The sequence below is a fragment of the Balaenoptera acutorostrata genome, chromosome 6 (genome assembly GCF_949987535.1).
Source record: "Balaenoptera acutorostrata chromosome 6, mBalAcu1.1, whole genome shotgun sequence".
NCBI lineage: Eukaryota > Metazoa > Chordata > Mammalia > Artiodactyla > Balaenopteridae > Balaenoptera > Balaenoptera acutorostrata.
In genome coordinates, this window is record NC_080069.1 from 68,090,920 (window position 1) to 68,116,297 (window position 25,378).

General features: G+C 41.8%; 1 protein-coding gene across 1 annotated transcript in view; it reads left to right on the forward strand.

Annotated features, from left to right (window-relative positions):
- The window catches only part of GLDC (glycine decarboxylase), a 109,133-nt gene that overhangs the window by 32,463 nt on the left and 51,292 nt on the right, over nucleotides 1–25,378 (forward strand). The window contains exons 5-15 of the mRNA XM_007186003.2: nucleotides 3,070–3,147; nucleotides 4,467–4,614; nucleotides 5,776–5,972; nucleotides 7,757–7,853; nucleotides 13,158–13,263; nucleotides 14,625–14,764; nucleotides 15,368–15,448; nucleotides 18,069–18,166; nucleotides 18,675–18,759; nucleotides 18,933–18,974; nucleotides 20,273–20,415. Of these exons, the coding sequence (XP_007186065.2) occupies nucleotides 3,070–3,147; nucleotides 4,467–4,614; nucleotides 5,776–5,972; nucleotides 7,757–7,853; nucleotides 13,158–13,263; nucleotides 14,625–14,764; nucleotides 15,368–15,448; nucleotides 18,069–18,166; nucleotides 18,675–18,759; nucleotides 18,933–18,974; nucleotides 20,273–20,415 (1,215 nt within the window). The remainder of the gene's footprint in view (nucleotides 1–3,069; nucleotides 3,148–4,466; nucleotides 4,615–5,775; nucleotides 5,973–7,756; nucleotides 7,854–13,157; nucleotides 13,264–14,624; nucleotides 14,765–15,367; nucleotides 15,449–18,068; nucleotides 18,167–18,674; nucleotides 18,760–18,932; nucleotides 18,975–20,272; nucleotides 20,416–25,378) is intronic.

Sequence of the window (25,378 nt, forward strand, 5' to 3'; positions counted from 1 at the left end):
AGCCTCCACTCAACAATTTACTTATGCTTCATTGACCACCCCTACCTACAAGTGACCTGGGGAAATGCAGTTTTTTTCAGATGGGCACATTGCCACCCCCTACATATTGGGGTTCTGTTACTATGGGTGACAGGGAGAATGGATATTGGGTAGGAACTAGCAATCTGCAATGTAATATGTAAATAAGTATCACCCTCTTTTATGAAGAATATTCTTCTCAGGTTGTATTTAATGTTTTATAGCTTGCTTTCTTTTTCTATTTAACAATATTTTGTGAACATTTCCCCATTTCTTTAGTCAGCTCTCTAAACTGTGGCTTTTATTGGCTACATAGCAATATTCATTTGCATGGAAGTACCATAATTTATGTAACCTCACCTCTATTGTTATACATTGTTTGTTCCCATTTTTCACTGTTATTAATGGTATTTTTGTGCATCTGTAGGATAAATCTTTGTCAAAAGTTCTGATTATTTCCTGAGGATGCATTTCTAGGAGTAGAATTGCTGGGTCATGGTTAACTTTGGTTAATATTTAGTTAATAATCATTCTCCAGCTCCTCACCTTCTTTTGTTCTTTGCCTTGAGAATACATTTGAGTTTACCTTCCTTCCAGGTAGAATTCTCATGTAGATGGTCATCTGGTAGGGAAATCTGCCCACATTGATGATGTGTCTGTCTGAGGTTTTGGGGGGGCTGGCCCTAGTCAACTGACTGGGTGACTGCAGTGGCTAATGGCTTGATCCTTGTGGAACTGGCGGGCAACATTCTTTGTTTACACTCTGAATGCCCATGTAAGTCTCTTTCTTGGCTTCCACAGTCTTGAGGGGTGGTTAAATTGATTCTGGTACCAATTCCAGTCAGGGAGAGGGATTCCTCTCACACCTGAAAACAAACGAACAAACATCTGCTGGTATCTGAGAATTCAACTCAATCCTGACACCATCTACCTGGAGATGGCATCAGATTCCACAGGTTAAGGGCTCAGTTTTATAAAACTGCGCCCCACCCCCCAACCCCTGCCCTACTTCAGCTACAAGTCGCAAGCCCAGGTTGTTACTTGTGCCTCTGACCAACTGGCTGTAGATTGGGGTTCCAACAACCTCCTCCAACTCAGGATGCCATTCTCAAGTACAGGTTGTTACCTGTATTCCTCGACTGGAATTTTCATGACCCCCTCCTCAGAGCAGCGCACAGAACTCAGAGAAACATTTTACTTACTAGAAGCAGTTTATTATCAAACGATATAACTCAGGAATAGCCAGACAGAAAGGGTGCATAGGGCTGGCTATGTTGAAAGGGCTCAGAGCTTCCATGCTCCCTCAGAGATCCCCATTCTTCCCAAATCTCCTCATGTTCACCAGTCCAGAAGCTCTCCAAATCCTACCCTTTGGGTTTTTTATGGAGGCTTCATTACATAGACACGATTGATTAAATCTTGGCCATTGGCAATTGATTCAGCCTCCAGCCCCTCTTCCTTCCCTGGAGCTCAGGGTGTAGAACTGAAAGTTCCAACCCTCTAATCACACGGTTGGCTCCTTTAGCAACCAGCCCTCATTCCTCTGTGGGATGCAAAAGTCACCTCATTAACATTACAAATGACACCTTGATCACTTTTCACACTTAGAAAATTCCAATGGTTTTGGGAGCTGTGAGCCAGGAGCTGTGGACAAAGACCAAATATATATGAGAAATGTATCTTGGTCATCTGAATGATCAAATATTTATTTCCTATAAATCACAGTGTTGCAGTTGTGAACCTCGAACTCACTGGGCAGATATGGAGGCCTCTAAGTTCCAGGCCCTCTGCTTCCCAAGCAGTCCCAGGGGTGGGTTCAGGCTCTTCTTCCGGTCATCTTAGGGACAGCCTGAAAGGAATGCCATTTCTATTCTACTCTCAGCTTTTCACTCCTTTTCACATTCTCTCTTCCTCATCTACCTTCTCGCTGCTCTCCCATCCCCCACCTCCATCCCCTTTTTCTGAGTAAGAGCTTTCATCTCACACTTGCAGAAGCTGAGACCTTTGTAGTTGATGGGTCAGGGGTTCTCTCCTGAACTTAATAGAGTCACTGGGCTACGCACACTCTGCAAGTGCTTGATTTGCTTCCTCTCTCTTAATTCTCATACCTTCCATCCTGCATTTAATTTTACCCTTGAGAAGCAGCCTTGTGTTTCTTATCTTTAGGAAATGTTTTCTTCAATAGCACTGTTTTTGTTTCCATCCAAGGTCATTTAGGCTTAGATAGCTCTTCTCTCCAGAGTTATTTAGATATAGACTTTGAAGAGCTTTGTGCATTGGACAGTTAATTTTGTATCTCCCAACTCTACTTACTGTATTGAATTTATGCTTATTATAAGAATAATACCTGTTCATAGTGGAAAATTTCAAATAGTAGAGAAGGATATAATGACAAGTAAAACCTTGCTGTTTCTCAGTCCCATTCCATTGAGAAACTTGCTGTTAACTGGTCATGTGGATCTTTCTTTTTATACAATATACTTGTATCCTCCACTCATTTCTTTTTACCCAGATGCGCTTGTGATACACAAAGTGTTATGCATCCCCATCAGTTTTGTTTCCTGAAACTATGGACTGTTAGAGAACTTCCTGAATTTGGGTCTTAGACCCAACGCAGTTCCTTCCATAGCTGTGTGGTACCTGCACGTATCACAACCTATCTGAGTTCTTCTCCGCTTCCTTTGAATGAGGACACTTGGTTTAGATAATCTCTAAATGCTCCTTTGGCAATAAACTTCTCAGATGATTTTATCTAGAAGACTTAGTTTTTTGTTCCTACTCGCACCTAATCACTACCCTTTTCTTTCTTTTTCCTCATAGTATATTTTAAAAAATTTAAACCAGTTTAAGATTGATTTTGCTAAATGGGGTTAGAATGGGAATTGGATTTCAGTGAAATTCTAATCAGGAAATGTCACTATTAGTTATTAATGACTCATTTTTTATCGTATGCTCAGACATTCCTTAAGTACCATCTTTGCTTTGCATTCTTAGAAGATACTCTGATTTCTTTAATGTTCGTGTTTGAATTGTGATTTTTCTTTTCAACAGACACAACAAGAGGAGGAAGTTTTTTGTTGACCCTCGTTGCCACTCACAGACAATAGCTGTCGTCCAGACTCGAGCCAAGTAATTAATTTTATTTGTATTTTGAACTCAGGGATAATGTTATGCTCATCTCTGCTGTTTCTTCCTCTAATTTCCAAACTGACTGGAGTTGAACCTGGTTTAAGCTGAGGTTATTGAATTTTGCTTTCCCTCCCACTTTCTTCCCATGACCTCACTGGTAAGTAAGGTGTGTTAGAATGCAGGGAAAAATACACAGTAGGCTTGGTCGCCTTTGCTTTATATTTGACAAAAAGAACACATTGTTTTGTGTCCTTATTTTTAAAAAGAAAATTAATATTAAAATTGTTTCAACAGTGTTTTGAAAAGTTTGAAAAGCACAGGGTAAAAATGGAACTCTCACACAACTGTTATGATTTTGTATATATTCCTGCAAACATGGCTCATAGGGAATCCACATAATACATAGTTTAGTATGATGTAGATGAAAGCATACTATATTTTTTAAGTGCTGTAATCAGATAAAACAAACACAGCACAACTACCACATGTGGGTGTGTTTATTTGTTTTCTCCTTGTAAAAGCCTTTCCCCCATCCCATACCACCATTCCTTCAGAAGTGGTTTTCTGACATATGATAGGAATTAGATAGTTGCAGGAACCTAAGGAAGGTCTTCTTCCTTGTCTTTTTTTTTTTTTAATGAGGATCTTGAATCAGATGCGTATGTTTTTGATTGATTGATTGATTGATTGATTTTGGCTGTGTTGCGTCTTCGTTTCTGTGCGAGGGCTTTCTCCAGTTGTGGCAAGTGGGGGCCACTCTTCATCGCGATGCGCGGGCCTCTCTCGTTGCGGAGCACAGGCTCCAAACGCGCAGGCTCAGCAGTTGTGGCTCACGGGCCCAGCCGCTCCGCGGCATGTGGGATCTTCCCAGGCCAGGGCTCGAACCCGTGTCCCCTGCATTAGCAGGCAGACTCTCAACCACTGCGCCACCAGGGAAGCCCCTTCTTCCTTGTCTTACTGAGGTTTTCCATTCACCTAAGACCTATCCAAGGTCAAAGTGGCAATGGCTCTGCAGTTACAGGTGGTGGTTTTTTAGCCCTAGGAAGGCATGTTTCTGCTCTTGTCTCAGGCACAGGTTCTGACAGGAAAGCGGGAGGGGAGGGGCTAACGGTGGCTGCAGGTGAGTGGTGTGAAGCACAGTTACCACTGAAGGGCTGGGTGTGGGATGGGGGTGTGTGCGTGTTGGGATAGGGTAGGGGGTGGGGGCACTGAGGAGGGACACAGCATACGAACGCTCTATCGTGGAAAAGAAACTGTAGATGATTTGACTTTCCCTGTAAACCAAAAGCATGGTGGTTCTTTGTCTTCTGTCTTTTCAGGTATGCTGGAGTCCTCATTGAGCTGAAGTTACCCCATGAAATGGACTTCAGTGGAAAAGATGTCAGTGGAGTGCTGTTCCAGTACCCAGACACCGAGGGGAAGGTGGAAGACTTCACGGAGCTCGTGGAGAGAGCCCATCAGGCTGGGGTAGGCAAACCTCTCCTTGTTGGGGGGGTCCATGGAGGTGTGTCTCAACTTTGAATTATTATTGTTACTCTTTTTAGCATGATTTAAAAAAAAAATTATTTGTTTAATTTCTTTTTGGCTGCATTGGGTCTTCGTTGCTGCGTGTGGGCTTTCTCTAGTCGCGGCGAGCATGGGCTACTCTTTGTTGCGGTGTGTGGGCTTCTCATTGCGGTGGCTTCTCTTGTGCGGAGCACAGGCTCTAGGTGCGTGGGCTTCAGTAGTTGTGGCTCGCGGGCTCTAGAACGCAGACTCAGTAGTTGTGGCGCACGGGCTTAGTTGCTCTGCGGCATGTGGGATCTTCCTGGACCAGGGCTCGAACCCGTGTCCCCTGCATTGGCAGGCGGATTCTCAACCACTGCGCCACCAGGGAAGCCCTATTATTGTTACTCTTTTTGTTGTGTTTTAATTTCCACACCTTTATCGCTTGGTAAGGTAAAACTGCCTCCTTCCAACCTCTTTTTTTCAAGTTTGTTTTCTTCACTGGTTCCTGGCACATGGTAGGCACTCAGTAAATTTTTTTTTTTTTTTTTTTTTTAAAGATTTATTTTTTTATTGATTAATTGATTGATTGATTGATTGCTATGTTGGGTCTTCGTTTCTGTGCTAGGGCCTTCTCTAGTTGTGGCAAGCGGGGGCCACTCCTCATCACGGTGCGCGGGCCTCTCACCATCGCGGCCCCTCCTGTTGCGGAGCACAGCTCCAGACGCGCAGGCTCAGTAATTGTGGCTCACGGGCCCAGCCGCTCTGCGGCATGTGGGATCTTCCCAGACCAGGGCTCGAACCCGCGTCCCCTGCATTAGCAGGCAGACTCCCAACCACTGCGCCACCAGGGAAGCCCTATTATTGTTACTCTTTTTGTTGTGTTTTAATTTCCACACCTTTATCGCTTGGTAAGGTAAAACTGCCTCCTTCCAACCTCTTTTTTTCAAGTTTGTTTTCTTCACTGGTTCCTGGCACATGGTAGGCACTCAGTAAATATTTTAAATGAATGAATGAGTAAATAAATTTCACAGGATACGAACCAACTCTGCCAGTCTGCCTATAATGGAGATAATTTGCTATCCTTCCACTGGTCTCAGGGAAGGTCAAAACCTTGTCCATTTTCTCTTGTTTCCTTTCTAGAGCTTGGCCTGTTGTGCTACTGACCTTCTAGCTCTGTGTATCCTGAGGCCTCCTGGAGAATTTGGGGTGGACGTTGCCCTGGGCAGCTCACAGAGATTTGGGGTGCCTCTGGGCTATGGCGGACCACATGCAGCCTTTTTTGCTGTCAGAGAAAGTTTGGTGAGGATGATGCCTGGAAGAATGGTGGGGGTAACAAGGTAAAGCAGCTCATGTTTCTTCCCTTTTATTGTGGTTATGGTTTTCCCTGCTCCTTCTCTTGATCACAGAAGTTGTTGATTTCTCTTTGAATTTAACTGGGCCATTTTGGGTCGATTAAGGAAATGTAAGCATAGAGTCAGAAGAGACAATGTATTTGGGGTATGAATGTTTGGGGTATCAATGCCCTACCTACCCCCCAACCCCATCCCAACACACACACACACACACACACACACACACACACACACACACACCATTATCCCATACCTGGCCCTTCTCAAATGCCATGTACCTTTTCTCGAATGCCATGAATTTGTGCATATTTGGAAAAGTATGTGTACAATTTATAGCATATTTGTATTGAAGTCATAGAAATGAATTTTAGATTGATGAAAGTCTTGAGAGACTGAATATTTTAAGTGTGTTTTATATCTAACTAGTTTCTTTCTCAGAAGTATTAACATGCCACATGGCTATGTAAAGAAAGACAAGGGCAATAAGAGATTACCATGCACACATTGGGTGTGACCTACATTATTTCCTAGAGGCCTGCCCTTTGGCCATTTGAGTAATTTCCAAATGTACTTCCTTGAGTGCTTCTCATTGATGAAAATCCTCGGGTTAAGAATTGAGATGAATGCCATGATTATTACTGTGGAACTTTAGCATATTGTTTTTGACCTTTCATAAAGCTGGGCTATTAATGTAAATGAAGAGTCTGAATTAGTGAATGATGTGCTGGTGATGAGAAGTTCTGAAATACTTTCACTTTGTCACATGATAGCAAAAGGCACTTTGCTTTTTAATGTAAAAAATAATAGTTTCTTTAAGTATTCTCACATTACATTTTCTTTCAATGATGTCTCTTCACCAGATGAGACAGAGGGTTTTCTAATTTAAAAGAGTTTCATATATCAGTTATCATCTTCTGATTTTTTTTTTTTTTTTTTTTTTTTGGCTGTGTTGGGTCTTCGTTTCTATGCGAGGGCTTTCTCTAGTTGTGGCAAGCGGGGACCACTCTTCATCGCGGTGCGTGGGCCTCTCACTGTCGCGACTTCTCTTGTTGCGGAGCACAGGCTCCAGACGCGCAGGCTCAGCAATTGTGGCTCACGGGCCTAGTTGCTCCGCGGCATGTGGGATCTTCCCAGACCAGGGCTCGAACCCGTGTCCCTTGCATTGGCAGGCAGATTCTCAACCACTGCGCCACCGGGGAAGCCCTCATCTTCTGATTTTTGTATTGAACTTCTTACCTTTCTGGAAAGTGGACCTGAGAGTTTGACGAAATAAAGGCTAAGACTGCTGAATCTTTATGGTTATCTAGATTTTTAATTGTATTAAGAAAGGAGAAATTTTATTAGAGACAAGTGTTAGGTTGTTAACATCCTTTATTTATAGCCATATAGTTGCTTTAGATTTCTAGTATAGAAATTCTGTTTCCTTTGTTGGGTATTTCCCTTTTCTCTGAGTCTGCCAAGAAGCTCAGAGTGAAGTTTAATCCTCAATCACCATCATTTTATTAGGCTGGGTGATTCCTGGAAAATTTTCTTTTAAAGTTCCCAGCTTATTGTGTATATCTCAGTGCCTCAAATCCTCAAAGTACAAACTGAAAATTAACAGTCCCCTTTAGAAGAAGATTGGTTTAGAAATTGTTTCTTTATGGCCTTGCACCTAAGTAATTTTGCTGAATTCACTTCAAGGTGGGAAGGAAAGAAGCAGTTCTGTTTACGGCAACTCCTGGTGCTATGATGATCTGTACTAACCGGATGTTTTATTCCTGGTCCAGAGATGCCAGTGGAAAAGAAGTGTATCGTCTTGCTCTTCAAACCAGGGAGCAACACATCCGGAGAGACAAGGCTACCAGCAACATCTGTACAGCTCAGGTAGATCACATACCTGACCTGCTCACTGAATGTCTTACAGTCTACAGCAATGAGCTACTTGTTCATTTACTGAGTTGTTGCTTCATTCATCCACCAAGCAGTGTGCACATCAAAAATGTCAAGATCTCGTTGGTAGAGAAGCCTTGTGGTCTTGTCAGAACGCCAATACAATGTATTTTACTGTGGGTCCATGTATGCACACCCTTCACCCGTTAGGGTCTCTGGCATTCTTGGCCACAGGGCAGGTCCATTATGGGTGGTGACTGGGGCACCTTCTCTTAGGGCTGAGATGGAGGCCCTCCAGGTTAGTGTGAGGAAGGCAAGGTGAAGGTGCTTGAGGTGACTGTACTGAGGGGATAGTCCAGATTGGCCAGCCGGTGGTGGCCATGGGGTACTCTTACTGGGAACTCATGAGAGGCATTTCTGAAATGTATGGGATAAAAGAGGAGGAGTTACCTGAACGTTGCCCAAGGTCTTAGGTTAGAGGGAGCAGTGTTTTCTGACATCCAGCCAGTTCCTAGGATCAGGTGGAGGACCACTCCTGAGCATATAATCCATTCTCGGTTCTCTTCCATTCGGGGTCAGGGAAAGGGAGAGATCTCACAGATACCTCAGTAGGCAGTGCAGTGTTCTTCCCCTTAGGGCATAGGCTCACAGCACCACTGCCAGCTTTTAGAAAACCTCTCCAGGGAGGGAGTAGCTGATAAGGTCTTATAATTTGCTCCATATCCATTGGTTGTTGAAATAGTTTCCTCAGTTGGTTTTCCTGTATTATTTTTTTTGTCTCAGGGAGGTGGCTGCTTTTTAGGGAAGAGCTCCTCTGGTATCGCAGGAAGGAGTCAGTTGTCACAAGCTTGTCCTCTGTTGACAGCAAATTGATCTTTATGTGATGCCTTTACTTTCTGTAGTTTACCCTTCATTTGTTGAATTCCCTGCTTACATATCTTCCCTTCCTCTGCTGCTTTCTGCTCATGTTCTTGCAGAACGTGTCTCTCTGATCATAAGTGCACTAAGGGTTTTCTGCTTCAAGGTTTGAATTAATTTTCCAGGTTAACTTGGGCTATCTACAATGAGCAAAAGTTACATTCCTACTTCTTTTTTCCTTCCAGTTCATGGATAGCTGATATTTCATTATTTAACTTGGATCGTAAGAAGTCTCTGTTTTTCAGCAATGAATAACATGATGTTTGCCTTAGAGATAGTCATACCCTGTCTTCTCTGATTTTCACTTTCTTATTCTGGAGATTTTCTAACTCTCCATTGTCTATTTCATCTCATGTGTTCCTTCTCATAACTGGTTGCATGAAACAATTGCTTGTGACGCCAGTGTCATTTTCTTTGTAGGCCTATAATTATTCTCTTTTGTTCGGAGATGACTGATATTTTTTAAGCTGTTCCTTGAGCACTCTATGTCGTTACTCCAGCCTTCTTCTTGTAGCACCTCTTCCATGTTCTTCTCAAGGCTGCCCCATTTCTCTTGAGTGTTGTAGGGTCCACACTGGACTTCTCTTAATTTTGCATCACTGATTGTGCAGAACTTTTTTTTTTTTTAATCTCTGAAAATGCATTACTGAATTCTTTAAAAAAAATCTTTCTGTAAACTTGTGGCATTTCTACAGGTGTCTGAATTTGCATTATATCTTCTTCTTTATATTCTCTTATTTCCCAACTTCCACCACAAGCTTTCATTAGCTTTTTCTAAAGTCCAGGGGTATTGATGTATAATTTACATTTCATTAGCTCTTTTATTGAGATATAACTCTCCATATAATTCACCCATTTAAAGTACACCGTTCAATGGTTGATAGTATTTTCACAAAGTTGTGTAACCATAACCAGCATTTCATTTCTGGATATTTTCATCACCCCTAAAAGAAACTTGTTCCCATTAAGCAGTCACTTCCTATCCTTCTCCCCTCCCTTCAGCCCCTGGTGACCACTTATTTCCTTTCTGTCTCTATGGATTTGCCTATTCTGGATATTTCATATAATTGAGATCATACAATATGTGGCCTTTTGTGCCTGGTTTCTTTCTTTTGAGATAATGTTTTCAAGGTTCATCCACGTTATAGAATTGGGAAGGAAAAAAAAATTTTTCGTCTAACCTTCTAGGTTCTTCTAGCTGGTCTAAGAATTAAATTGATATGAGACAGATTAACAGGAGAAAATAACATTTTATACATACATACAGGATCCCCACATATATGAGAGGCTCAGAGACCCCACATACATAAGAAGTTAAAGGACAGAAAAGTAAATAAGGTATACATGTCATCCTGGGCTAAGGAATGGGATAGGGGCCAGGTGCTTCCAAGCATGGGAGGGCCGTTCACTGGATGATAAGAAGAACAAGATGTTTGGTAATTAGTTGTTTGCTCTGCCATATAGATGGGGCCGCTTAGATAAAATTTATCTTTGGTAATAACTCCTTTTCTGGGAAGAATCCTCAATTTAAATTCTTCTGGGCAGTTAAGGGAGGAGCAGTAGTTTCCCTTGAGCCCAGAAGGTCTCCATTGCCTGAACTCAAAATAATCCACGTGCTAGAGTGGCACGTCTTAGGGAGGCCTGTTTGGAACCCCTACGGTGTCATGAGTCAATACTTCCTTCTTTTTTATGGCTGAAGAATATCCCATTGTATGGATATATCATATTCTGTTAATCCATTCATCAATTGATGGGCATTTAGGTTGCTTCCACTTTGGGGTACTTTGAATAAGGCTGCTATGCACATTTGTGTATAAGTTTTTGTGGGGACATATATTTTCAGTTCTCTTGGGTATATTCCTAGAAATAGACCTTCTGGGTCGTTGGTAACTCTATGTTGAACTATTTGAGGAACTTCCAGACTCTTTTCTGAAGTGGCTGCATCATTTTACATTCCCTCCACCAATATATGAGGGTTCTAATTTCTCCACATTTTCACCTGTACTTGTTATTGTTCCTCTTCTTGGTTATAGCTATCCTAGTGGGTGTGAAGTGACATCTCACTGTGGGATTGATTTGCAGTGACCTAATAACTAATGATTTTGAGCATCCTTTCATGATTCACTTTTTTTAAAAAAAATAAATTTATTTATTTTATTTATTTATTTTTGGCTGCGTTGGGTCTTCATTGCTGCACGCAGGCTTTCTCTAGTTGCGGCGAGCGGGGGCTACTCTTCGTTGTGGCACACGGGCTTTTCATTGTGGTGGCTTCTCTTGTTGCGGAGCACGGGGTCTAGGTGCGTGGGCTTCAGTAGTTGTGGCACGTGGGCTCAGTAGTTGTGGCTCACGGGCTCTAGAGCGTGGGCTCAGTAGTTGTGGTGCACAGGCTTGTGGGATCTTCCTGGGCCGGGGCTCAAACCCATGTCCCCTGCATTGGCAGGCAGATTCTTAGCCACTGAGCCATCAGGGAAGTCCCCATGATTCACTTTTGATTACTTTAAGTATCCTAATTATGTTGTTTGTCAGATTATCAAAGAAATTTGAATCTTCTTGGTCTCTCTGTTTCTCTGAACTTCCTTTGATATTCTAATGCCTTACCAAGATTTCTAAAAGTGACTTTGTACTTTTCATTAATTTGTTGGTCAGTTGGTTGATATAGTCTCCTGTTTGTAGAAAGAATGATCTCTAGTTTAAAAAGTGACATGAACCAACCTCCACAAGGCTTCTGTGATGGGAGGCTTCCAGAGCATTCTGTGAACATCAAGCCTGAGTTTTTATTCCCAGGCAGTATAGCCATGAGCCATGATACACTATATTATGGATGTTTTACTTCATACATGCCCTCTCCATAGCTATAACGTGTTGTGGTTCTTCCATATTTATTTCTAATTGTTATACAGAGTCCACAAGAGTGTCTGTACTCTCTCTGGCACTTGGTCCAAGAAAGTCTACTGCTGTGTTCTCTGATGTCTTCTTTTCCTCATTTCCTTTATTGACTCTGATTTCACTTTCTGGCATTTTTGCAGTGACCCCAGAGAGAGTCCTTCTAGCAGCCTCACAGAGGAAATGTGTACCTAATAAAATAGATCTGATATTGAACATCATCCAACTTTAAAGCACTGTGTTTCTCAGCTGAGTAGTGTTTCTGTTCTGTAATGTGCCCCTTCCCACCTTGGGATGATTGAACATGAAGGTGGACCTTGAACTGCTGACCTAGTACGTTAGGACAGAAGTCACTTTAGTGGGACTGGAAACTCATAGAAACCATGGTGCTGGACCAATGAGATGTGAGGGGCTGTGGGAGAATTGAATGGACTAAGCAGGTGAGGAGTCTGAGACTAGAGTTTGGGTCAGTTACCTAGGGTGATATTGCATGGTTAGAAGGCTGCTTGTTGGTAGGATCTAGGGAGGAAAAGCAGGTGAGGGATAGTGCCAAAAGGAGGAGAGACAGGAGGTGGGCCTCCATGATTTTCCCCCACATTGGAACTCATTTTCGTTTCTGACCCTTGCCATCCTCTTTTTATCCTCCTCCCTGACCCAAGATGCCACCACAGTGGTTCCTTCCTTGCTGCCTATGCTGGATTCCCTCCCTGAGTCTCAGAGAGATTCTAGTGCCATTCTTTCCTATTCTCTGTCACACTAGAATACACACTTCCCTGTAAATATTTTTGTGAAACTTCAATCAACAGTCAGGAGAGATATCTTTACCTGAGAAAGTGACCTTACTGACAGCAGGGAATAAACCAGGAGGTTCTGGTTTTCCCTTCCTAATATATCTCCTGCCAACTCATTTTGGTTTTATTCCCCTGCGTCCTGCATTTTCATCTTTGGTGGTCCTTTGCATAGATTCACCATTCACCTCTTGGTTGGCTGAAATTCACTTTCTAGTGCTTTATTTAAGGCTTCAAGAGAATTATACTCCCTGAGTTCCTGTGTGTTTGAAAATTTTTGTTGCTTTTATCCTTGAAGAACTGTATTATTGAGCATAAAATTCTTAGATCTCACTTTTTTCCCCTGAGGTCTTTGTTGTTCCACTATCTTCCAACATTAAATATTGCATCTCCATGTCTGATGACAGCCTGATCTTCCCCTTTATGGGTGACATGATTATGTTGCATGGATGGAACGCCTTACTAATGGTCACATTCAAAGGTTTAGTATAGTGGCTCTAGGGTGTCTTGGATGCTGTATTTACCCCTCAGATGGTTGGGCAGGTTATAAATGATCTCCAACTATCATAGAGAAGGCAGGGAGTCTGATCATTTTGCTTTGTACCTGCTTTTAGTGTTGGCATCTCAAGTCAGAATAACAGTCCCTCCCACTGATCATCTTCCATCACATTGTTGAACCTGATTCTTTAAATGCCCTTTGTCGTTTTAGGCTCTCTTGGCGAATATGGCTGCAATGTTTGCAATCTACCACGGGTCCCACGGGCTGGAACATATTGCTAGGAGGGTACATAATGCCACTTTGATTTTGTCTGAAGGTGAGTCAGTTTTCTGTTTTAAAACTTTTGGTTATAACAAGACCGATACATGTGAGTAAATAAAATTGAAAACTCACTGCATGTCTAATACTACATGCAAAATTAAAAGTCAAATAAAAACCTAGGAATAATATTTTCAACATCTATGACAGACTGAGTGTTAATATGTTTAATATATTGAGCTCTTCCTCAGTCCCCCCACCCCATACACAAGAAGAATGAACACCCTGAGAGAAAACTGGACAAAGGACATTAAATGTAATTTTAAAAGAAAGTATACAAATGAACATTTATAATTTCAACCTCACTATTAATCAAAGAAATGTAAATTGAAAGAATAAAATAGTGTTTCTCTCATTACATTGGCGGAGATTAAAAAGAATGCTGATATTGGTATGACTTTTATGAGGGCACTTAAACAATATGTGTCAAAAGCTTTTAAAATGTGCCTACAATTTGATACAGAAATTCTAGGAATGTATCTAAAGGAAATAATCAGATGTAAAGGGTGTGCATTGAAACATTATTTACAATAGCGCAATCTTGGAAACAGCCTAAACGTCCAATAATAAGTAATTAGTTAAATTATGGTACATAATTTAAGTTTGAATATTATATAGCCATTAAAAATAATGATAGGGGTTTTGATCTGTAGAAAAGCAAAATCTTCATGATACATTAAATTTTTTAAAAAAGGGTAAAGAAGTATATGTATGTGATATATTACACACACACACTCTTCTAGAGGAATCTATACCAAGAAGTAAGCACTAGTTATTTCTGGATGGTGATTATGGTGATTTTTTTCTCCATTTTTATATGTATTTCACAACTTTCTGTAGCATAATAATAAACATTTACCTTTTTTAAAAAAAAATAAATTTATTTATTTATTTTTGTCTGTGTCGGGTCTTCGTTGCTGCACGCGGGCTTTCTCTAGTTGCGGTGAGCAAGGGCTACTCTTTGTTGCGATGTGCAGGCTTCTCATTGCGGTGGCTTCTCTTGTTGTGGAGCATGGGCTCTAGGTGCATGGGCTTCAGTAGTTGTGGCACGCAGGCTCAGTAGTTGTGGCTCGCAGGCTCTAGAGCGCAGGCTCAGTAGTTGTGGTGCATGGGCTTAGTTGCCCTGTGGCATGTGGGATCATCCCAGACAAGGGCTCGAACCCGTGTCCCCTGAATTGGCAGGCGGATTCTTAACCACTGTGCCACCAGGGAAGTCCTACTTTTTTTTTAAAAAAGCACCGACCAAAACACCGGGTAGGAACAGACCGTAGTAGGATTTACCTTTTTACTTCTGTGAAGCGTCAGTGGCAGAGGGTCTGGTTTCTACATAGAGACCGGTGGCTATCCTATCTTGTCTAGGTCTCAAGAGAGCAGGACACCAACTCCAGCATGACTTGTTCTTTGACACTTTGAAGATTCAGTGTGGCTGCTCAGTGAAGGAGGTCTTGGGCAGGGCTGCTCAGCGGCAAATAAATATTCGGCTGTTTGAGGATCACACAGTAAGTCAGACTTTCAGTTTTGTTTGTTTGTTTGTTGTACAAATTCTATAAATTTTTATGACTTTTCTCATTAAAATTTCTCTTTATTTAAAAAAAAATCGGTATTGGACCTTTGGGCACAACTTCTTTGTAAACAATTTTCATTTCCAGTTTGGAACATTGTGACCTATTAAATGATAACCCATTGTCAGCTTTCCTTAAGATGTTGTGTTTTCATATATGGGACTCTTAGGTACATATTTTGCTCATAATACTCCTTTGTTCACAATATGACTGTTCAAGGTAAAGGCTATGATAAGTGATATGATAAGGTAAGTTAAGGGAAGAAAAAAGTGAGCATATCTAGTACCAAAAGGAGTGCCCTGCAGCCATCTGGACTCTTTTTAGAGTCCAGAAGTGGCTGTAAAACTCTCAATCTTTTGACGTTTGGGACTGGTCTAGCCTACTTTGCCCAAGGGCCAACTTGGACATAATGATACCCTGTTATTTTAGAACAACTGAGAGTTTTGTCCAGCACTTTCTCCCCTTTGACCTCTCTTGGAGTCTCTGCACTGATCTTGGCATTTAGAGCTGATGTTTTCCCTTTCATTTTCATTTCTATAGCTTGGTATTTCTCTTGATGAAACAGTCAATGAAAAAGATCTGGATGACTTGTTGTGGATCTTCGGCTGTGAGTCATCTGCAGTAAGTAAATCAAAATTCACATTCCTCATAATGACTATTTGAGGAGGTGTCACAGTTGGCTTTGCCTCTTATGGGCCTGAGTGTGAGGGAGAGGGGGCGCAGGAATGACATTAGGTGGCCTGCGTTAAAATTATGCCACCGATTGTCCCTTGCCACTGTGACTGCTGATAGTTAGAGGTCACTGCCGTGGGCCCCAGCCAGGACTGAGCAGCAAGGCTAGTTGGAAGGATTATTAATGGTGTTTAATTGAAACTGTTCCTAATACAAAGATTCATGACATTGGCATCTTGGTTATGTTGATTCTGGGAAAACTGACCTAATATGTGCCAGGTTTTATGCTGTGCCCTGAGGCTAGTGGTAAATCAGACATACTTCCCGCCCTTTTGGAGCTTATAGTCTAATGAGGATCCAAACAGGCACAAGACTGCAATCCAGATGATGTACTATGATGGGCACTGTCCAAAGATGCTCTCTGAGCACAGAGTGGAGGGGGCTTCTCACCAGCACTTGGAAAAAACTGTCCTAAGCTGAGACCTGAAAGATGAGTAGGAGCTATCCAGACACAGTTGAGAAGAAGGAGGATGGGGCCAGAGGTGTTCCAGACACTGGGAAAAGCAGCCACAAAGGCTAGGAGGAGAGAGGTTATATGAGAACTAGAAACAGTTCAGTGTGACTGAGTTGGTTTCTAAAATGATGAGATAGCAGGGACATGTGAGCAGGAGAGTCTGTGGGATGGAAGAGAGACGTCAGCTATCTAGACCTGTGGCAAGGTGTTAATCACAACACTCTATAAGGCCTGGAGCATAGGAGCCACTTAATAAATATTTGTTAAATGAATCAATGAAAGGAAACAGAAATAGGTTCCAGAGCGTTGATCAGTGCTGCCCTGGTTGTCTGAGTCCTCTTTGAGAGATGACTTAAGTATCAGATAACAAATCTAAATCATCAAAAAAGTATTATACTGTTCTCTTTTAATCTTTTTTTTTTTTTTAAATTAATTAACTTATTTATTTTTTATTCTTGGCTGTGCTGGGTCTTCGTTTCTGTGCGAGGGCTTTTTCTCTAGTTGTGGCAAGTGGGGGCCACTCCTTATCGCGGTGCGCGGGCCTCACCATCGCGGCCTCTCCTATTGCGGAGCACAGGCTCCAGACGCGCAGGCTCAGTAAATGTGGCTCACGGGCCCAGTTGCTCCGTGGCATGCGGGATCTTCCCAGACCAGGGCTCGAACCCGTGTCCCCCGCACCGGCAGGCGGACTCCCAACCACTGCGCCACCAGGGAAGCCCCCTCTTTTAATCTTTAATTAATAAACAAGACTGAATAATATCTTCCCTCTAGAACTCTGCAGTAAATTTAATCACAGATACTTGTTCCACGCATTTGAAGAATATTTATGGAGCAACCACTGAGGGCTCTCATACTATCGGCCTGGAGCAGAATGAGCAGCAAGCCATGTATCTAGTTATATATTCTGGATATTAAATGCTTATCAGATATATGATTTGCAGATATTTTCCCCCATTCTGTGGGTTATCTGTTAATTCTCTTGATAGTGTCCTTTAATGCACAAAAGTGAGCTTTATTTTTTCTTGTGTTGCTCATGCTTTTGGTGTCATATTTAAGATACCATTGCCAAATCCAAGGTCATGCAGATTTGCCCCTATACTTTCTTCTAAGAGTTTTGTAGTTATAGCTTGTAAATTTAAGTCCTTAATCCATTTTTTAAAAAAAAATAAATTTATTTATTTATTTATTTTTGGCTGTGTTGGGTCTTCGTTGCTGTGCGCAGGCTTTCTCTAGTTGCGGCGAGCGGGGGCTGCTCTTCCTTGCAGTGCGTGGGCTTCTCATTGTGGTGGCTTCTCTTGTTGTGGAGCACAGGCTGTAGGCGCGAGGGCTTCCATAGTTGCGGCACATGGGCTCAGTAGTTGTGGCGCACGGGCTTCGTTGCTCCGCGGCATGTGGGATCTTCCCGGACCAGGGCTCGAACCCGTGTCCCCTGCATTGGCAGGCGGATTTTTAACCACTGCGCCACCAAGGAAGTCCCCTTAATCCATTTTGAATTAGTTTTTGTATATTCTATAAGATAAGGATCCAACTTCATTCTTTTGCATGTGTATATCAAGTTTTCTCAGCACCATTGTTGAAGAGACTGTCCTTTCTCCCACTGAATGGTCTTGGCCCTTGTATTTTATTAGAATTGTTCTCAAAGATAAAAGAGCAATGTCAAGTGAGAATCTTTACTTGAGTGTTATCATGGTCGTCACTTTTTAGATAGCCCTTTAAAATAGTTTACTGGAACTTGCTTCATTATTCAAGGAACATGCAGGGGATGTCAACTTTTTTTTCTTTGGCAGTAAAGATTGTTCACTTTTCTTTGTTCACTGTGGCTAAGTTCAACAGAACTTAAAAACAGTGTTTTGGAGAATTGCCACAATGCATGACCCCTGACATCTGTCATTGCACTGTGCCAGATATCCCTGGGGTGGGTGGTCAGGGAGGTGGGAGGTTGGATGGTAGGGAATTTCTGGTGCTCTGTCAGAATACACGCTGAATGGAAGCCTTCTTCGCATGTGGTTCCAGGCATGCTTCGTGCCCTTCAGTTTCTGTGGTCTCTCCATGCAGGAGCTGGTTGCTGAAAGCATGGGTGAGGAACGGAGAGGTATTCTAGGGACTGCCTTCAAGAGAACTAGTCCATTCCTCACACATCAAGTGTTCAACAGGTTTGTGTAGTTTGTGTGACTTCTGCATTGTGTGCTGTGGCTTGGGAGCACGGTAGAGAGCGGCTTCTACTATGGCATTCTGACTATGACATGGCCTGGTTTATTGTGGCTCAGCCTGACTCACTACTAAATCCCAATTCTAACCTGGGCAAAGCACACCTTATTTCCTGGTGGCTGTGCTCCCTTGACACTATAACCCCTAATTCTACTCTCAAGAAGATGGGAGTTTCGATGCATAGTCGCCAGGCTGAAGATCATACCCAGGAACTCAACATCCTCTTCTTTCCAACTCTTCCTCTCACGCCCACAGGCAGCTTCTTGTCCTAGGGCATCCTCTGCGCTTCATGGGGGGTACACGCCCTTCCCTCTGATACTTTGCTGGCATGTTGTCCATGGCCTAATTTGATCTGTATGTTGAAGGTAGATCTCAGTGTCTTACCTTTTAGAAGGATGTGTATGGGCTCTTACCTAACTATATTGGCCTAAACCATGTGTTTTATATTCACAGCTATCACTCAGAAACAAATATTGTCCGATATATGAAGAGATTGGAAAACAAAGACATTTCCCTTGTTCATAGCATGATTCCACTGGTAATTATTGCCTTTATTTCTATTTCCCACCCCACCCTGATCCCACCTCTTTGGGTCACATCTAATACGCTGCAAGAGGGATGAATGGGTGACCATTCGGGGAGATGGGAGGGCCGATCAGATAGACCATAGCATGTCACTAACATAATATGCTTTGGCTGTGCTTCTTAAAGGGGTCCTGTACCATGAAGCTCAACAGTTCATCTGAACTCACAGTAAGTAGGTCACTTCTATTAAAAGGGAACTTAGCAGAGGCAGTGTCTTGGCTTATACATAAGGAGATAACTAGAGAAAGCTGCTGCTGGGACTGTGATTGAATAACTGCTTTAGTAATCCTTTACCTTGCTCTTCAACAATCTTGGCAGAAACCCTAACTTTATCACAACCCGATCATTTAAATTTATGGGTGAAATTATTTTTAAATATGAAAATAATTAAACATATAGTGTTTATGTCTTCCTACCTTCCCCAACTCCCCCCACCACCCTTTTAAACCTGCCATGTTGAAAGCTTTTATCAATTTGTAGTTGTTAAGCTCAGATAGAATTAAGAAGCATAAGCCTTCTTTCTAGAAATCCTTTCTCAGTGCCAGAAAGGTAGAGATTTGAGGTTTTAATTTGTTTCTTGTATCAACAGAAGATTTGTGTCCCCTGCTATGGTGTTTGGTAAGTATCTCTACTAGGCTAGGATGTTTCCTTTTTTCCATAGGATTAGTCTGATACGACAAATCACATCAGGCAAAGAAAATCATTTTATATTCTAATAGGAGGATTTTCCCCATTTGCTTTTATGTTGGTGTTTTGTTCTGCTTCATGAAAAAAGAATGATATATGTGCTATGTAAGAGTTTGAATAAACCATGCCTGAAACAACTCATTGGGTTTCATGGATATAAATCTATTCAGGGGCCTTTTTGTTCCTGAAAAAATAGGAAATGGTTATACTTTTTTTTTTTTTAAATTTTAAATTTATTTATTTATTTATTTATGGCTGTGTTGGGTCTTCGTTTTTGTGCGAGGGCTTTCTCCAGTTGCGGCAAGCGGGGGCCACTCTTCATCGCGATGCGCGGGCCTCTCACTATCGCGGCCTCTCTTGTTGCGGAGCACAGGCTCCAGACGCGCAGGCTCAGTAATTGTGGCTCACGGGCCTAGTTGCTCCGCGGCATGTGGGATCTTCCCAGACCAGGGCTCGAACCCGTGTCCCCTGCATTGGCAGGCAGATTCTCAACCACTGCGCCACCAGGGAAGCCCGGAAATGGTTATACTTTTGTATAAGTTCCCTTTCTGGGCCTCTGTGACCCACTTGTAAAATGAAGGCAGTAATAGTACTTACCCCATAAGACGGTGGTAAGAGTTGACTGAATGAATGTATGTAAAGTGCTTAGAACAGTGCCTGGCACATAGTAAGCACCCTTTGTGTTAGCTGTTGCTATCATCATCATCATTATTAAAGTCAGTCTTATTACTATTACAATATGTACATATGTGTATGTTTCCTCCCTTCTTGCTCTTCAGCCTATCACATGGAAAGAATTTGCAAACATCCACCCCTTTGTGCCTCTGGACCAAGCTCAAGGGTACCAGCAGCTTTTTCGAGAACTAGAGAAGGATTTGTGTGAACTCACGGGCTATGACCGAATCTCTTTCCAGCCTAACAGGTAAGGGGATTTCTTCTTCTGTCTTTTCAGTTATCTCTTGTAGTATAATACCCACTGGGATGGATGACTAGAAGGTCCAAAGTGGCCTCATTCACATAACTGGGAAGGTAGTGATGGCTGTTGTCTGGGAGCTCAGTTAAGGGTGTTGACCTGGGCCTTGGTTCTTCTCCATGTGGACCTCTCCAGTGGTTGCTTGAGCTCCCTCACAGAATTGGGTCTGGGTTCAAAGTGGAGTGTTCCAAGATGGAAGGACATGGACGCTGCAAACTTCTTAAGGCTCAGCCTCTGGAGTTACACAACATCACTTCCAGAGCATTCTATCTGTCACAGCAAGTTTCAGGGCCAGCCCAGATTGAAAGTGGGAAGGGGACAACACGTGGGTGTGAATGTTAAGAGTCCTGGTTCATTGCAGGCCATCTTTGGAAGCTAGTTACTACATCCATCTTATAGTGTAAGAATCAGAGTCGAGCACACGTGTTAACTCCTTATAAGCAGTAATGCCTCAATCTAGTAAGGCCAGGAGAGTCCGTATCCTAGTTTGTTCTGTCACTAACTTTGAAAGTTCCCTTCCTTTTTTCTGTCCTCGGTCTCTGTCTGTAAAGTAAAAACATTTGAGCAACAGTGATTTTCAAAAGCAAAGGGCTCTTGCAGCATCTCCTGGGTACTTGTTAAAAAAATATAAATTCCTGGGCCCCACTCCAGAAGTACTGATCTCCAGGGGTTGAGACTAAAAGTCTTTGTTTTTAAGAAGCAACCAAGTGATTCTGATGTAGTATAGTCAACCCGGATCCACTGGATTTGTGATCTTTCTGTCTTCATGGGAATAGATAGACAGACAGACAGACATGTCGTCAGCATGTGAATTAACATCTGGGGATACCTTCAGAGGAGGAGTCTGGTATCTGCCCCGAGGTTCTCTACCTCCCACTGCTCAGTGTGGTTCTCCACCAGCAGTCTCAGCATTGGCAGCACCTAGAAGCTTGTTAGAAATGCCAGATTTCTATTTCAAGATACAAAAATCAAAGGATTTTTAAAACTGAGACATTTATTGTCTCATTTTTCTGAGACAGAAAGTAATCAGATCTTAATCAGTTACTATCAAACCCTACCTCCTGTTTGGAAACATAGGTAACACAGCAAAGCCATACACTTTGTGAAAACAATATACCCCATACAGTACAAACCCTTTAGGAAGAGGGCATGTGACAGATGAAAGGACACAGAGCTTTTTTAATGTTAGTCTCTCAAACTCTCATTTCATAAATAGGAAGGAATTGACGTTTATGAAAGTCAGGCTATAGTATACCTTCATTAAAATGTCATCATGCAGCTTTGCTTTTTTTTTTTTTTTTAATTAAGGGAGGAACCTGAGTAAATTAACCTGAGGCAATAATACCTTAATTAAGTGTTGACAATGAAGAAACTGCCCTCTAGTGATGGAATATGATCACATCTTCTGTATTGTACTGGAGAGCAATTTTTCAAGACCATTTTAACTTTTAAAAGTCATTAGCTCTTTTTTTTTTTTTTAAAAGTCATTAGCTCTTGCAGTAAATTGAGGTCCCAGGCAGGGTCTCCAGAAGACTGACTGAAGGATGAGGAAGCTCTCCTTCCCGTAAAGCAGTGGTTCCCAGGCCTGGAAATTAGACTCACATGGTGAGTCTATAACTAATCCTGATGTCCAGATCACAATCCCAGATAGAATAATAATCTCGATGGGGAAAGACTAGGTTGAGGGAAGGATGCAGGCATGGGTATATCTTTAAGGCTCCCCGGGTAATTCCAGCTTGCAGCCAAGGTTGAAAACCATCGTCTTAGAAGTTTCTCTGTTCTCCTCAGTTTACCTAATGCTCTTTCTCTGTCTTACTCTCCTCATTTGTATGATTGTCAGCGAGGCTCCATACTCTATCCCAGTCTTGGAGGAGGGAGAGAAATCTTTATCATTTTGTACCTCCTGGCAGTGATGCCTTCTCCAGCTCCAGAGATTCCCAGATATGCCACCCATTTCCAAGAGCTGACTTGAGTGTTACAGAGGCTGTGTTGAGGCTTAGTAGAGGGATATTTCTGGTCCTGAGCAGAGGCTGCTCTGACAGATAGGGAAATACCTTACTCTTTGTTGGGAAAATACAGGGGCTATGCTTCCAGTGAGTAAGGAAATTTGATGTCTAATTTGGGAAAAGAGGAAGGGATGCACCACATATTCTATGTGAGTGACTTTAGTTTTAGCTCTTCATAACCTCCATCTTGGCTTATTTGTGGTAATCTTTTCTCCATAGGGGGATTATAAATCCCAGGTCTTATAATTCTATATTCCAGGTCTCAGAGTCAGTCTACCACAAGGCTAACTACTTACTGGTTAATTAGTCATGATTTAATGCTGGCTAGTGTCCACTGAAATCTAAGGGACCAATGTAGGCTTTATAGTTATTGTAAGAAGAAACACAAGTTTTCTTGACTACTCTGCACAGAAAAAGAATTTAGTGTACCATGTCAGCCACTGAAGTTATACTCATAAAATAGAGGGTGTAGTAACCTCTTTTATCAAGGGACCATTTCCTGGTGTTTTTATTTATACCTGACAAGTTGGAACTGGTCAGTGTGTCTATAGAGTTCTAGAGTCCAGTCACCAAAACTTTGGAATCTAAATATATTTCCCTTCCTTTTTTGTTACTGCATGGTATTTAAAAGATAACTATGGCATAATTTTTAGGAAGTAGCGTTAGTAATATTTTATAACTTAATTTTTTATTGTGGTAAAATATACATAATATAAAATTTACTATTTTAACCATTTTTAACTGTCCAGTTCAATGGCATTCATTACATTCACATCATTGTACAACCATCAACTCTGTCTAGCTCCAGAACTTTTTTATCTTCCCAAATCGAAGCTCTGTACCCATTAAACAATATTTCCTCATTTACCCCTTACCCCAGCGCCTGGCAACCGTGATTCTACTTTCTGTCACTATTAACTTGACCACTCTACGTACAGCACATAAATGGAATCATACAATATTTGTCCTTTTGTGTCTGGCTTATTTCACTTAGCATAATGTCTTCAGGGTTCATCCATGTTGTGACATGTCAGCATTTCCCTCCTTTTAAAATATTCCATTGTATGTATGTACCACATTTTGTTTATCCATTCTTCCATCAATGGACATATGGGTTGTTTCAACCTTTTGGTTATAAGGAATAATGCTGCTATGAGTGTTGGTGTACAAATACCTGTTTGAGTCCCTGCCTTCAGTTCTTTTGGGTGTATAGCCAGACATGAAATTGTTGAATATATGGTAATTCTGTTTAATTTTTTAAGGAACTGCCATACTGTTTTACAGATCTATGCAGAGGCATAGATGGAAAGAGAATCAAAGGATGGACATCGAAATAGTTATCTCAAGGTGGTAGAATTTCAAGTGATTTTTACTTTTTGTCCTTACGCTATTTTAGTTTATAAAAACGTTTTTTAACCACGATATATGTTATTTTAATACAATCCAAAAATAAGTTACTTTTATTGTGGGGAACGTGCATATTATGAAACAATGAAATTCTTGATAAGATGCTTACAGATTCATTTCCACCCTGACTCTCCTGATCTCAGGGGGTTTGGCCATCAGCTGATAGCATAATGAAGTTGGCTTTGAACTTACCTTGGGGTTGAGGCAAACCACTGGTCTTCCTTTGTAGCAAAGCCGTACTCAAAGTGAGGAAGGTTTGCAACAAAGGGCAAAAGAGCCAAACTCTGTAGAATAGAGTAATATTTAACATCAAGTGAACTCGAAATACAACTCTCTGGTTCTAAAATGCCTAAGTAGGAAAACTGCAATTTTCGGGCATAAACCTGAGTGTTTCTGCCTGTTTTCCTGATGGCTCCGCCTCGTCTGTGCTGCTGGGCCCTCACATAATGTCTTCCAGTCCAGAGCACTTCTATGTTATGCCCACAGAGGGTTTTTATTCTTTCTCTCTTTCTCTAATAGTTCCCGCCTAGATAGAGACTGCCACAGGGCCTTTGTCTGCAGTGCACTTTCTTCTGAGGGGAAATCAGCAGCTCAAAGGAGAGGTTAGCTAGCACCCAGGATATGTGAGGCCTCCAGAGCTCTGTCATGTGGCTTCCTCCCTAGTTGTGATGTAGGTTTCTCTCCTATACAGCAAGAAAGGGAAAACTACCTTATTGATCTGAGATTTAATTGAGGGATGGCTGATAAATATGGATGATAAAGGATTTTGTAACCAAAAACTGTGGCGTGAAATCTTTGGTTCATATAGCCAAGCCTTCACTTGGTCTGTTTCCTGGGACAGTTAGATCCCAACGTTGTTTAAAGGACTTGAAACAAAAATGTCAAGAAACTTGTCCCCATTTCTCTTATTTATTTGCTCAATCTATAAACGCGGAGTGCATTTCCAGCTTAGTGGAGAACGTAGCCAGATAATATTTAATTACCTTTCCATTTCCTACTGTGCCCAGTGCAGCTTGCTTCGGCTTGTTCCCCGTATCCCTGTGACACTCTTAAAATCATTCAGCAGCACACAAATACACTCTAGGAATTGCTAGGTTAGAATTATGATGTAATGTTTAAGGCAGACAGAAACAGCATTTAACACCTTCCACGGATATCTAAAATGAAAGACAAGCTGGAATTATTATTAGCTCACTTGGCTCATAAGAGTGAGGGAGTTGTTTTTGTCTTTAAAAACTGCAAACTGTGATCTTGAGTGTAGATAGAGCTAGCAGTTGCTTTCCCGGAATCTCCTCCTGGTAAGGTTCTTCAATGAGGTGTGAACAGGGCGCAATCAATGACTCTCAAACTTTATTGTGCATGAGAATCACCTGTAATTGCTAAGTCCCACCACCAGAGTTTCTGATTTAATGTGTCTGGATTGAGGCCTGAGAATTTGTATTTCTAATATAATCCTGGGGGATGAGGTGGTGCTGGTTTGGCTACCACACTGTGAAAAC